This window comes from Protomyctophum bolini (assembly GCF_963924005.1).
Source record: "Protomyctophum bolini genome assembly, chromosome: 4".
Lineage (NCBI taxonomy): Eukaryota > Metazoa > Chordata > Actinopteri > Myctophiformes > Myctophidae > Protomyctophum > Protomyctophum bolini.
This window is the reverse complement of record NC_137865.1, coordinates 51,943,323-51,957,317: the sequence shown is the minus strand read 5'-3', so window position 1 is coordinate 51,957,317 and position 13,995 is coordinate 51,943,323. Positions and strand designations below refer to the sequence as shown.

Below are 13,995 nucleotides of genomic sequence, written 5' to 3'. Positions count from 1 at the left end.
TTAACATGTGTGCATTCCAGCTTGTGCATGAGAAGGTGGTGATCATAGCCTATATATGTTAATTAATTAACAGATGAATTAATTAATTCCAGCTGGTGTACGAGCAGAAGGCGGTGCTCATCCAGAGGGTGGTGCGCGGCTGGCTGGCGCGCCGGCGCTGCGCTCGCTACGTCGGCGCCGTCATTCTGCTGCAGGCCTGCGTGAGGCGCTGGAGAGCCTGCCGCGAGCTCCGGAGGCTCAAGGCGGAGGCGCGCTCCGTCGAGCACTTCAAGAATCTCAACGTGGGAATGGAGAACAAGATCATGGAGCTGCAGCGCAAGATAGACAAGCAGGTACGCAAATAAGTATACTAAACCTTTACTTATATTTAAACAAGATAGACAAACGGGTACGCAAATAAGTATACTAAACCTTTACTTATATTTAAACAAGATAGACAAACAGGTACGCAAATAAGTATACTACATCAGTGGTTCCCAAAGTGGGGTCCGGGGACCCCCAGGGGTACCTGAGGGAGTTCCAGGGGGGACCCATCTATTTTGTTCATGTTCATAAAGTGCTAAAGTGTTTAAAGCAGTGGTTCCCAAACTTTTTCATGTCAAGGACCCCCAAATTGACACTACTTAGCCTGTGGACCCCCATTTGAAAAGATATGCCAGGGACCCCCATAAGAGAAGACATACACATTTAGACGTCTACATTTAGACTTAGACATTTAGAAGTCTACATTTAGACGTCTACATTTAGACGTCTGTATACATTTAGACGTCTACATTTAGACGTCTACATTTAGACGTCTACATTTAGACAGTGTCCCCCCGAGTGCCTCCCCAGTGTCCCCCCGAGTGCCTCCCCAATGCCTCCCCAGTGTGCCCCCCGAGTGCCTTCCCAGTGCCTCCCCAGTGTGCCTTCCCAGTGACACTGTGACACTGTCTAAATGTGTCTGCCTCCCCAGTGTGCCCCCCGAGTGCCTTCCCAGTGCCTCCCCAGTGTGCCAGGGACCCCCATAAGAGAAGACATACACATTTAGATGTCTACATTTAGACTTACACATTTAGACGTCTACATTTAGACGTCTGTATACATTTAGACGTCTACATTTAGACGTCTACATTTAGACAGTGTCCCCCCGAGTGCCTCCCCAGTGTCCCCCCGAGTGCCTCCCCAATGCCTCCCCAGTGTGCCCCCCGAGTGCCTTCAATTTTAATTAATTAATCAAAATTGCGGCCTGTGCCCAGCACCATGCCAAAGCTTTTTCCTGCAGGAAACACTGCTTGTGGTTGTAAATATATTGTTATCCGTGTTGCGAGGATGAGGGGGTACCTGGAAGAATATCTACCCCAAAAGGGGTACCTGGTCCAAAAAAGTTTGGGAACTACATAAGATATATTTAACAAGATAGACAAGCAGGTACGCAAATAAGTATACTAAATAACTTATATTTAACAAGATAGACAAACAGGTACCGTATGCAAATAAATATTCTAAACATGTACTTAACTTTAACAATTAGACAAGCAGGTACTGAAATATGTATTTAAGTTAGACACACAGTACCAAACCTTATATAACTATATATTTAACTAGTTAGACAAATGCATATCATTGTTGGGGTCCCTGACCCTATAGTTTGAGAACCACTGATATAGAAACATGATGCATATCATTGTTGGGGTCCCTGAGCCTATAGTTTGAGAACCACTGATTAGAAACATGAGGTATTTCAGAACACTGTCACCATTTGTAGAATCTGGTCTCAGGTCTTAATGGGTTAAAAACGTGTATATGTATCAACTTAGACAAACAGATACTGAACCTTACAGATGGACTTCATAGTTTATATTTGTGTGTGTGTGTGTGTGTGTGTGTGTGTGTGTGTGTGTGTGTGTGTGTGTGTGTGTGTGTGTGTGTGTGTGTGTGTGTGTGTGTGTGTGTGTGTGTGTGTGTGTGTGTGTGTGTGTGTGTGTGTGTGTGTGTGTGTGTGTGTGTGTGTGTGTGTGTGTGTGTGTGTGTGTGTGTGTGTGTGTGTGTGTGTGTGTGTGTGTGTGTGTGTGCGTGCGTGCGTGCATGTGTGCTGTAATAAACGTCCATTGTTTTGACATGGGTCATTGTCTGGTCACATGACCGTGTCGTTGCCTCAACGGCATCCAGACTAAAGTTAGTTCCACGTTGACTGGAACAAACTACCACAAAACTACAAACTCACACAAAACTACAAACTACCACAAAACTACAAACTACCACAAAACTACAGGTCTGATATGATCTCTTCTATTAAGCACTTTAACCAATTATGCTATGCTCTCAGGTCTCAATGGGGTTAAATGACAGATAATCTACAGTAACACATCTCTGCTCTTTTAAAAAATAACATCTCCTGTTTAGAATGATGTAGTTCTTCTAGAAACTATACCTTTGTGTGTTGAGTTTCAGGGCACGTTGGACAATGTTACCTAATAGAGACTGTGCAATGTTACCTAATAGAGACTGTACAATGTTACCTAATAGAGACTGTACAATGTTACCTAATAGAGACTGTACAATGTTAACTAATAGAGACTGTACAATGTTAACTAATAGAGACTGTACAATGTTAACTAATAGAGACTGTACAATGTTAACTAATAGAGACTGTACAATGTTAACTAATAGAGACTGTACAATGTTAACTAATAGAGACTGTACAATGTTACCTAATAGAGATTGTACAATGTTAACTAATAGAGACTGTACAATGTTACCTAATAGAGATTGTACAATGTTAACTAATAGAGACTGTACAATGTTAACTAATAGGCGAGTGCGCTCCGGTGTGCTGTTTCCAAACGCACCCCTAATGTTGTGTTTTCATTTAGTCTAATGTTGTGTTTATATGTAGTCTAATGTTGTTTATATGTAGTCTTAAGGCTCATACATAGTCTGGATTTTCGGTGGTGAGGTGACCACCGAACTACAACATGACGTCACTGAGGTGACCACCGAACTACAACATGACGTCACTGAGGTGACCACCGAACTACAACATGACGTTACGAGCCGCGGTGAAGAGCAAACCACCTCCACTGCTCCAGCCCTTCTCTCTTTTTTTACTCACCACCGCTCAACGTTATTTCAGCTATGAATAGGCCTTAAGGCTTCCCTCACACCTTTACATCTAGCATCTAGCATACAACACAAATGTTGTGTCAAACCATGTGACTCCCATTGGAAATGCATTGGGAGCTTGCATCGGTAAACAAACTCTCATGCATCAGCCATACAACAATCTGTTGTGAAGGTCTGAGTGAGGCCTATAATGTTGTGTTGATATGTAGTCTCTGTACATGTATATGTCCTCTGTGTTTAAACGCATCCTGATGCGTGCTACGTGGTGCTCAAAGTGTGCCCAGGGGTCCGTGGGGTAGATTCCACAGGGTCCACCAGTTAAATGTGTTAACAGCTTTCGTGTTTATACGTCTTTTCTAATAAAATTGCTCTTTCTGTCTGTCTCTCTCTCTCTCTCACTCTCTCTCTCTCTCTCTCTCTCTCTCTCTTCCCCCCCCCCCCTCCCCCCCCCAGCATAAGGAGGGCCTCCATCTTGCAGAGCGTGCAGCGCTGGCGGACCGCCACCAGGGGGTGCAGATGGACGCGGTGCTCAGGGAGATGGAGGCGCTGCGCGTGTCGGCGCAGGAGGCGCGGGCGCGGCTGGACGACAGGCTGCCGGCGCTGGTCAACGAGGTGACGTTTCTATTCCACCACTGGGTGGCGTTGTTCCTCCCGGTTATTGTAACATCGTAATGTTATTCTAACGGTGACATTGTTTCACCACTAGGTGGCGTTCCTCCGTCACGAGCTGGCCGAGGCCACCAGGGAGAAGAACGAGCTGGAGGCGGCGGCGGTCGCTTACTCTGAGCACGCTCAGGAGGTACTACTCTATATACTCTATATCTATATATACTCTATTACTCTGAGCATGCTCAGGAGGTACTACTCTATAGAGCGTCTGATAAATGCCTGAATTGTAATTGTATTATATTTACCGTATGTTAGCTTATTTTAGCTTGCTTGCTTCCATATGTTGTGACGTCATCGAAATCCCCAAACTTGTCACGGCGTATGGGCGTCAATTTGACCCTTTTCATTGATTGATTGATTGATTGATTGAATACTTTATTGAAAATATATTTCAAAAGGATAAATTCACAAGAAAGCTGTTAGGCTTGTTTCCATTGTGGTCCTCTTGGGGAAAGGAGAAGGGGAGCAACAGACAATAACCCATTCTGACCGGGAACCCATTTTGGTGTTAGCATCATGTTATGCTTTAGCTATTGAAAAATAGCAGATCTACAAGCTCATAGCGCGCCACCGAGTGGCGCGCTACGAGCTTGTAGGTCTGCTATTTTAGAAAAATTGAAGAGCGACTGACATTTTTAGAATCTGATCTCAGGTCAGAATGGGTTCATCAGACCAGTGTGTGTCCCGTGGAAACCTCGTATGAATCTGATCTCAGGTCAGAATGGGATAAACGGTACAATACAGACAAAAACAGGAGGCAAAAAACAAACAAAACAAAACAACACAGCCTATGGGCGTCAATTTGACCCTTGTTTTTGAACCATTCAGGTCGTGGACCAGCTGAACGAAGAGATCAATGTGCTGAAGGATCAGAAGAGCGATCTGGACACTCTCGTCCAGGAACAGAAACTCAAAATATCAGGTAACAATTATGCTGTGTAACACACTGGAAACACAATATTACAGGTAACAATATGCTGTGTAACACTGTCTCTCTAGGTCGTCCTCAGAAGATCCCTCCATCGTCACTTCCTGTCCTCCCGGTTCTCCATACATCCGGCCAGTTCGTTGGTACTTTGAACTCCTGCGTCGTTCTTGAGTACATCCACGTATGTTAGCGCGGGGCGTCCTCCTGACCGGTGCCCGTGTGTTGGTTCCCAGAGCACCAGTTTACTGGCTGGCAGTACTTGATGTCTTTGGCAGTGTCTCATTCTCCTGGCTGCTATTTTCTGACACAGCCTTGGTATTCCCTCATACAGAGTCATGTTAGTGACATGTACAGTCTTGCTGATGTTAACCCATTCTGACCTGAGATCAGATTCATACGAGGTTTCCACTGGACACACACTGGTCTGATTAACCCATTCTGACCTGAGATCAGATTCCAAAAATGTCAGTCGTTCTTTGATTTTTCAAAAATAGCAGATCTACGAGCTTGTAGATCTTCTATTTTTCAATAGCTAAAGCATAACATGATGCTAACACCAAAATTGGTTCCCGTTCAGAATGGGTTAAGTACTGCACGCAGCATTCTGGTGTAGCACCCGTCAAGGGACCTTTGCAGGGTTGGCTTCAGGGTCCAGCATTCACTGCCTCCACTGTTGCCTAGAAGAAGCTGAGTTTGATTTGTCGGGGGAGATTGGAGTTCCATGCACTGGTCATGCCATTCAGGGCCCTCACCTTAATATCTTACTCTGTTGAATTGACCCATGAGCCCAGCTACTTGAAGTCCTTGACTTCCTTCAGCACAGTGCCTCCTGTTCCTCCATGTTCCGTTGAGATGTTATAGGTGATCACCTCAGTTTTCTTTGCATTTAGCCTAAGGCCAACAATGGCACACTCTATTGCCCGGAGCAAGTTGGGAGGGACACCGTAGGCCTTAAGGTTCTTCACCATCATCCCTCTGTGGATCGAGTCAAATGCCTTTTTGATGTGGTTGTTTTCAGACATGGAGGACAGTGTGCAGCACAGCCAACGCGTGGAGAAGGATCTGGAGGAGTCTCAGAGCCTCTACAGCCGTCTGCTCAGAGAACATCTGGAGCTGCAGGAGGACATGAACCTCCAGATCAAGGTTACACTCCGCTGCCTTGCTCCAGGAGACCTGGGGGGTTGGACCTGGGACCAGGTCTGTGGGAGGGGGTTGGACCTGGGACCAGGTCTGTGGGAGGGGGTTGGACCTGGGACCAGGTCTGTGGGAGGGGGTTGGACCTGGGACCAGGTCTGTGGGAGGGGGTTGGACCTGGGACCAGGTCTGTGGGAGGGGGTTGGACCTGGGACCTGGTCTGTGGGAGGGGGTTGGACCTGGGACCAGGTCTGTGGGGAGGGGGTTGGACCTGGGACCTGGTCAGTGGGAGGGACTAGTAGGGGGTCGGACCTGGGACCAGGTCAGTGGGAGGGACTAGTAGGGGGTTGGACCTGGGACCAGGTCTGTGGGAGGGGGTTGGACCTGGGACCTGGTCAGTGGGAGGGGGTTGGACCTGGGACCTGGTCAGTGGGAGGGACTAGTAGGGGGTTGGACCTGGGACCTGGTCAGTGGGAGGGACTAGTAGGGGGTCGGACCTGGGACCAGGTCTGTGGGAGGGACTAGTAGGGGGTTGGACCTGGGACCAGGTCTGTGGGAGGGACTAGTAGGGGGTTGGACCTGGGACCAGGTCTGTGGGAGGGACTAGTAGGGGGTTGGACCTGGGACCAGGTCTGTGGGAGGGACTAGTAGGGGGTTGGACCTGGGACCAGGTCTGTGGGAGGGACTAGTAGGGGGTCGGACCTGGGACCAGGTCTGTGGGAGGGACTAGTAGGGGGTCGGACCTGGGACCAGGTCTGTGGGAGGGACTAGTAGGGGGTCGGACCTGGGACCTGGTCAGGGATAATAATAATAATAAAACTTTATTTGTTTAGTGTGTTTAGTTAGTTTTGTTTAGTGTTTAGTGTGTTTAGTTAGTTTTGTTTAGTGTTTAGTGTGTTTAGTAACCCAGGAATAACAAGGGATTTAAAAGATCAACTAAAGGCAAGTAGAGCGGCGTTGTCTCTATGATATGCTAATGAGCAGGACGCAGAGAGATGTGATTGGTTCCTCAGCGGCAGCAGAGAGATGTGATTGGTTCCTCAGCGGCAGCAGCATGCCAAACGGTCTTTTAATATGTTAATTATGTGTCCATGAGCAGAACTCGGAGAGACGTGATTCGTTCTTCAACGCAGAGAGACGTGATTCGTTCCTCAGCGACTGCGGTCAGAGCTCCGGCTACGCTGAAGGAGAAGACTCCTCCCATTCCTCCACACACCATCAGGTGACTCCTCCCATTCCTCCACACAACATCAGGTGACTCCTCCCCTTTCCTCAACACACCATCAGGTGACTCCTCCCCCTTCCTCCACACACCATCAGGTGACTCCTCCCCTTTCCTCCACACACCATCAGGTGACTCCTCCCCCTTCCTCCACACACCATCAGGTGACTCCTCCCCCTTCCTCCACACACCATCAGGTGACTCCTCCCCCTTCCTCCACACACCATCAGGTCTGTTAGATCTGCGGGGGATACATACCGCTGTCTCTCTCTCTCTCTCTCTCTCTGTCTATATCTCTCTCTCTCTGTGTCTCTCTCAAGATTCAAGACTTTATTGCCATGTCAACAGAGTTGATTGGAATTTGTTTCAGTGCACTAAAAACATACATACGATACATACACATATTCACATCACATAATCAGACAGAACACGATACCAAAGTGCAGACATCATATGAGGGGGACCAATAAATAAGAAGAATGCAAAACGTTACAATTCATGTTAAATAAATAAATAGCAAATTCATCACAGTTCATCGTTTTACAAAGCAGCTTCACGCTGTAAAGTGCGAGTGAAAAGAGGGTCCGCATTCAAGAGGCGAACAGCCTCGGGATAAGTGCTGTCTCGCTCGCTCTCGCTGTCTCTCTCCCTGTATCTCTCTCCCTGTATCTCTCTCTCTCTCTCTCTCTCTCTCTCTATCTCTCTCTCTCTCTATCTCTCTCTCTCTATCTCTCTCTCTCTCTCTCTCTCTCAGGCAGAGTGTGATCATGTGATGTTGATGTCGTTAAGTTGTTACTGTTGTTATTGTCTTTAGGACAGAGATATGTGAGGTTAAGTTAAGGTGTTATTTACAGGAAGGAGACGTGTCCACCCTGAGGTTAAGTTAAGGTGTTATTTACAGGAAGGAGACGTGTCCATCCTGAGGTTAAGTTAAGGTGTTATTTACAGGAAGGAGACGTGTCCACCCTGAGGTTAAGATAAGGTGTTATTTACAGGAAGGAGACGTGTCCATCCTGAGGTTAAGTTAAGGTGTTATTTACAGGAAGGAGACGTGTCCATCCTGAGGTTAAGTTAAGGTGTTATTTACAGGAAGGAGACGTGTCCACCCTGAGGTTAAGATAAGGTGTTATTTACAGGAAGGAGACGTGTCCATCCTGAGGTTAAGTTAAGGTGTTATTTACAGGAAGGAGACGTGTCCATCCTGTTGAAGTTCCAGAGGAGAGTGAAGGAAGTGGAACAGGAGAAACAGGCCCTGCAGCGAGAACTGGACCGAAGGGAGGGCAAGGTACCTACTGTGTGTGTGTGTGTGTGTGTGTGTGTGTGTGTGTGTGTGTGTGTGTGTGTGTGTGTGTGTGTGTGTGTGTGTGTGTGTGTAAACTCTTCTCCCTTCTGGCTCCAAAACTATGGAATGAACTTCCCATTGCAGTCAGAACTACAGATTCACTCCCAATTTAAACTATGGAATGAACTTCCCATTGCAGTCAGAACTACAGACTCACTCCCAATCTAAACTATGGAATGAACTTCCCATTACAGTCAGAGCTGCAGACTCACTCCCAATCTAAACTATGGAATGTACATCCCATTACAGTCAGAACTACAGACTCGCTCCCAATCTAAACTATGGAAAGAACTTCCCATTGCAGTCAGAACTACAGACTCACTCCCAATCTAAACTATGGAATGAACTTCCCATTGCAGTCAGAAGAACTACAGACTCACTCCCAATCTAAACTATGGAATGAACTTCCCATTGCAGTCAGAAGAACTACAGACTCACTCCCAATTACAGTCAGAACTACAGACTCACTCCCCAATCTTCCTCCGTAGTCTGAAAACCCACCTCTTCAGACTCCATCTCAGCCCGTAGCCCCTCCCCTAGCCTCGATGACCTTACAGGCGTATGGAAAGGCTCAATTTCCGTAACTTAGATGTAACCTTTATGTAGACATAGCACTGTATAGTGTTTCATTATTGGAGATATTCCACTGTTAGGTTCTTAGTAGTAAGTTGTAACAATCGCCCCCTTGTATCTTAAGGCAAATTATTACTAAGGAAAATAAACAACGGATTCGTAGGGATATAGTTCACTTATTTATATAGAGATGCTGCAAACGTATGTTGTCAAACAAACAGTGTAACCGAAAACCAAACACAGTGCATCTGTCCCTGTCGCTATCCCTATGGCATCAAAGAATACACAGGCAGACAAACTTAAACCCTCAAACAATAATTCTTCTCAAACCCCCCCAAAGTCAGCGAATAATAATGTCCGCGTCCGTCGTCCCCCTCAACCTGAGGCGCGCACACGCGAGAGTTTATATATCCTTGTCCCAAACTCCCGACGCAACAAAAAGTTCCTCTTCTCCAACAAAACGATCCAAGATAAATAAGAAAGTGTTCGGGGTACCCCTATATTTTTTAATCCAATAATCCACCTAGAACCACTTCGGAACGACCTCACCGCTATAGCTGTAGCCCTGATATAGCCTCCAAACACCGGCTGGTTATCCTCCTTTCCGATCTCCGATCCCCGTCGGCAGCGGCACAACGATGCCCAGCCCGCCGGGCCCGACTGTTCTATATATTCACTAAGGCTGCAGATCAGTTCATTTACACGCTAAGTCGCGGTCGTAGTGTAACGTCTATCTGGCGCCTGAAGCTCCTCCGTGCAGGCCTGCACTCTGTTTCTTTGTCCATCCCCTGGCCCCGTGTGTCACTCCCTCTATTTGCACCCTTGGGTGGTGACAATCAACGAATCACTGAACGCTGTCACTCACCCCTGTACAAGGCCCATTACCATAATTGTGAAACAGAAGCTAATATTTAAATAATCAGCGTAATCACATGTATCATTTCATTTCATAAATAATAACATGCATAAAGAAAACAAAGTCGAAAAACATTACAAATGTGCTTCGTCACAAAGTAGTAGTAAGTAGGCCCATATATGGCAGGAGCCTATCTCCTGTTGAAAACAGCTTGATGTACAAGTACACCCCCTGGACATGACGCTAGTACGCCGCAGGGACTCACCCCCCCAATCCAACCATTGATGCTGAGTGTCAAGCAGGGAGGCACTGGGTCCCATTGTTCTGACCCGGCCGGGGATCGAACCCCCGACCTCCCAGTCTCAGGGCGGACACTCTAACCACAGGTCCACTGAGCTGCTGTTAGTTCTTAGCTTGCTCATAATCCTATAGATGATGAAGTCTCTCTGGATTCAGTGTGTGAGTTTGTTTGTGAACCAGGAGACGGAGGATCAGACGTCGTCCATCAGAGCAGAACTGGACCTGGAGGTTCTGAAGGTATTGGAACTTGTCGCACGCAGTAAACATTTCAGTCTTTTATTATAGAAGTCTATGTAAACAGGTAACATGTACAAACATGTATAAACGGGTCTATATAACAGGTTTATATAACATGTACAAACAGAGGCAGGAGCTGGAGTCGGACAACCGGCGTGTGAAACGCGAGCTGAAGGAGCTGAGGGAGTCTCTGGCTCCCCCTGCTGGCGAGGAGGTAGATCCGAGGAGGAGGGACAGCGCCCCCTACAGCGTGCTCCTGGAGCAGCTCAACTCGTCCAGCGACGAGCTGGAGATGAGGAAGGAGCAGGTGCTGATGCTGCGCTCGCACATGGTGACCCGCGAGGCTCTGAGACACAAGGTACCACACATCCCCCATCCACCAGGGGGCTCTGAGACACAAGGTACCACACATCCCCCATCCACCAGGGGGCGCTGAAACATAAGGTACCACACATCCCCCATCCACCAGGGGGCGCTGAAACACAAGGTGAGAGACCGCCCCTACACTAGCTCATCCACCGCTATAGAGCGCCGCAGTCCCGCCCCCTTTCAGAAAAGCGAGTGGCCCAGGAAGTGAAAGCCCCATGCATTCTGCCATCGGCACTTTTAATATAATTTATTTAAAGACGGTTACGCCGCGGACAAAGCCAATTCGGATCGTGACGAATCATGACAATGAACACAATATTTTGACATGACGTTACTGAGCCGCGGTGGTAAGAGACTCACCCAAACACATCTCTCTGTTTTTACTAAAACTACAACATGACGTCACTGAGCCGCGGTGGTAAGAGACTCACCGCTCACCCAAACACATCCCTCTGTTTTTACTAAAACTACAACATGACGTCACTGAGCCGCGGTGGTAAGAGACTCACCGCTCACCCCAAACATACCTCTCTGTTTTTACTAAAACTACAACATGACGTCACTGAGCCGCGGTGGTAAGAGACTCACCGCTCACCCCAAACACATTTCTCTGTTTTTACTAAAACTACAACATGACGTCACTGAGCCGCGGTGGTAAGAGACTCACCGCTCACCCCAAACACATTTCTCTGTTTTTACTAAAACTACAACATGACGTCACTGAGCCGCGGTGGTAAGAGACTCACCGCTCACCCCAAACACATCTCTCTGTTTTTACTAAAACTACAACATGACGTCACTGAGCCGCGGTGGTAAGAGACTCACCGCTCACCCCAAACACATCTCTCTGTTTTTACTAAAACTACAACATGACGTCACTGAGCCGCGGTGGTAAGAGACTCACCGCTCACCCAAACACATCTCTCTGTTTTTACTAAAACTACAACATGACGTCACTTAGCCGCGGTGGTAAGAGACTCACCCAAACACACCTCTCTGTTTTTACTAAAACTACAACATGACGTCACTGAGCCGCGGTGGTAAGAGACTCACCGCTCACCCAAACACATCTCTCTGTTTTTACTAAAACTACAACATGATGTCACTGAGCCGCGGTGAAGAGAAAAAACTTTATTGTTGACGATTTAATCATCATATCTTAGTTAGTTATCTGTCACACAGACTGACGTGAAACTACCATGAAAAGTCAATGTATAACAATCTGTGGGGTCAATTTGTGGAATGGTCTGGCTGTAGAACTCAAACAACAACTCAAACAACATTGTACAATTTAAGATGTATAAAAATGACTTACTTAACTATTACAGAGTGGAGGATGAGGCACATTGATTGTCTCGGGCTGTACTTGATTACTTAATTATTGTTCTTACATACGCATGTACACATGTATGTATGTATGTATGTATGTATGTATTTGGTTAAAATGGGTGGGGTTTAAAAAAAGGCAAAAGCTTGCTCTGGTGCACTGGCCTAAAAGTGGGTCCTTAAAAACTGCTAAAACGTCTGAAATGTATGTATGTAGGTGGGTATGTATGTATGTGTGTAGTATTTTAAAAGGGGGGGCTTTTTAGTAAAAAGCCCAGCCCATAAAACCTTCCTATATTTAAAACAAATCCAAAATAAGGTTACCAGTGAAGGGCAAAATGCCTATTCACTGGGGACTATGCAAGGCAGAGGCGTCCACCCCCCTGAGTCCAAGTTAAGCTAGACCGCATACCTAAGTATGTATGTATGTATGTATGGATGGATGCAGTAACACTTGGATTATATGTTTATTGCAATTACTTATTGGTGAATATTTAAGATGGGGGTAGGAGTAAATAAGTTGTTGTCATTATAATTTTCTTATTTCATTCAAAAAAGAAATATACATCGATTGTGGTTATATATATATATATATATATATATATATATATATATATATATATATATAATGTCTTTATCTTATTTGACTGTTTTACCTGAAGGTTTCAAAATAAAAATAATCAAATCAAAAGTCAAACATGTAATAATTTGTCATTATTTGATGTTTTCAGGACTTGGTGTTGGCAGAAGCACTGAGGTTCGATAACGAGGACTTTGACAGGTCAGCCATCTTGGTATCTCTACTTTAAAATACATTGACAGGTCAGCCATCTTGATGTCTCTGCTTTAACCAATTCCATCCCGCCACTAGAGGCGGTATCGTGTGTCCGGGGCAAACGGGCTAAAGCGTAGCCTCGGTCCCAGGCTTACTTATCTGCGAAAAGAAAAGCCTGGTCACAACGTAAGACAGAGAAGCATAAAGTAAAGCCTGGTCACAACGTAAGGCAGAGAAGCATAAAGTAAAGCCTGGTCACAACGTAAGGCAGAGAAGCATAAAGTAAAGCCTGGTCACAACGTAAGACAGAGAAGCATAAAGTAAAGCCTGGTCACAACCTAAGGCAGAGAAGCATAAAGTAAAGCCTGGTCACAACGTAAGGCAGAGAAGCATAAAGTAAAGCCTGGTCACAACGTAAGGCAGAGAAGCATAAAGTAAAGCCTGGTCACAACGTAAGACAGAGAAGCATAAAGTAAAGCCTGGTCACAACCTAAGGCAGAGAAGCATAAAGTAAAGCCTGGTCACAACGTAAGGCAGAGAAGCATAAAGTAAAGCCTGGTCACAACGTAAGGCAGAGAAGCATAAAGTAAAGCCTGGTCACAACCTACGGCAGAGAAGCATAAAGTAAAGCCTGGTCACAACGTAAGACAGAGAAGCATAAAGTAAAGCCTGGTGACAACGTAAGACAGAGAAGCATAAAGTAAAGCCTCGTCACAACGTAAGGCAGAGAAGCATGAAGTAAAGCCTGGTCACAACGTAAGACAGAGAAGCATAAAGTAAAGCCTGGTCACAACGTAAGACAGAGAAGCATAAAGTAAAGCCTGGTCACAACGTAAGACAGAGAAGCATAAAGTAAAGCCTGGTCACAACGTAAGACAGAGAAGCATAAAGTAAAGCCTGGTCAACGTAAGGCAGAGAAGCATAAAGTAAAGCCTGGTCACAACGTAAGACAGAGAAGCATAAAGTAAAGCCTGGTCACAACGTAAGACAGAGAAGCATAAAGTAAAGCCTGGTCACAACGTAAGGCAGAGAAGCATAAAGTAAAGCCTGGTCACAACGTAAGGCAGAGAAGCATAAAGTAAAGCCTGGTCACAACGTAAGACAGAGAAGCATAAAGTAAAGCCTGGTCACAACGTAAGACAGAGAAGCATAAAGTAAA

The 13,995-nt window shown here is 46.1% G+C and overlaps 1 protein-coding gene across 1 annotated transcript in view; it reads left to right on the top strand.

Annotated features, from left to right (window-relative positions):
* Positions 1-13,995, top strand: part of LOC308314674 (unconventional myosin-Va-like) — a gene marked incomplete at its 3' end in the record, with an annotated part of 70,593 nt that overhangs the window by 42,820 nt on the left and 13,778 nt on the right. The window contains exons 21-31 of the mRNA XM_080762305.1: positions 93-332; positions 3,559-3,717; positions 3,812-3,904; positions 4,603-4,696; positions 5,721-5,899; positions 6,936-7,058; positions 7,157-7,288; positions 8,242-8,343; positions 10,310-10,366; positions 10,494-10,724; positions 12,793-12,842. Coding sequence (XP_080618431.1) covers positions 93-332; positions 3,559-3,717; positions 3,812-3,904; positions 4,603-4,696; positions 5,721-5,899; positions 6,936-7,058; positions 7,157-7,288; positions 8,242-8,343; positions 10,310-10,366; positions 10,494-10,724; positions 12,793-12,842 — 1,460 coding nt within the window. The remainder of the gene's footprint in view (positions 1-92; positions 333-3,558; positions 3,718-3,811; positions 3,905-4,602; positions 4,697-5,720; positions 5,900-6,935; positions 7,059-7,156; positions 7,289-8,241; positions 8,344-10,309; positions 10,367-10,493; positions 10,725-12,792; positions 12,843-13,995) is intronic.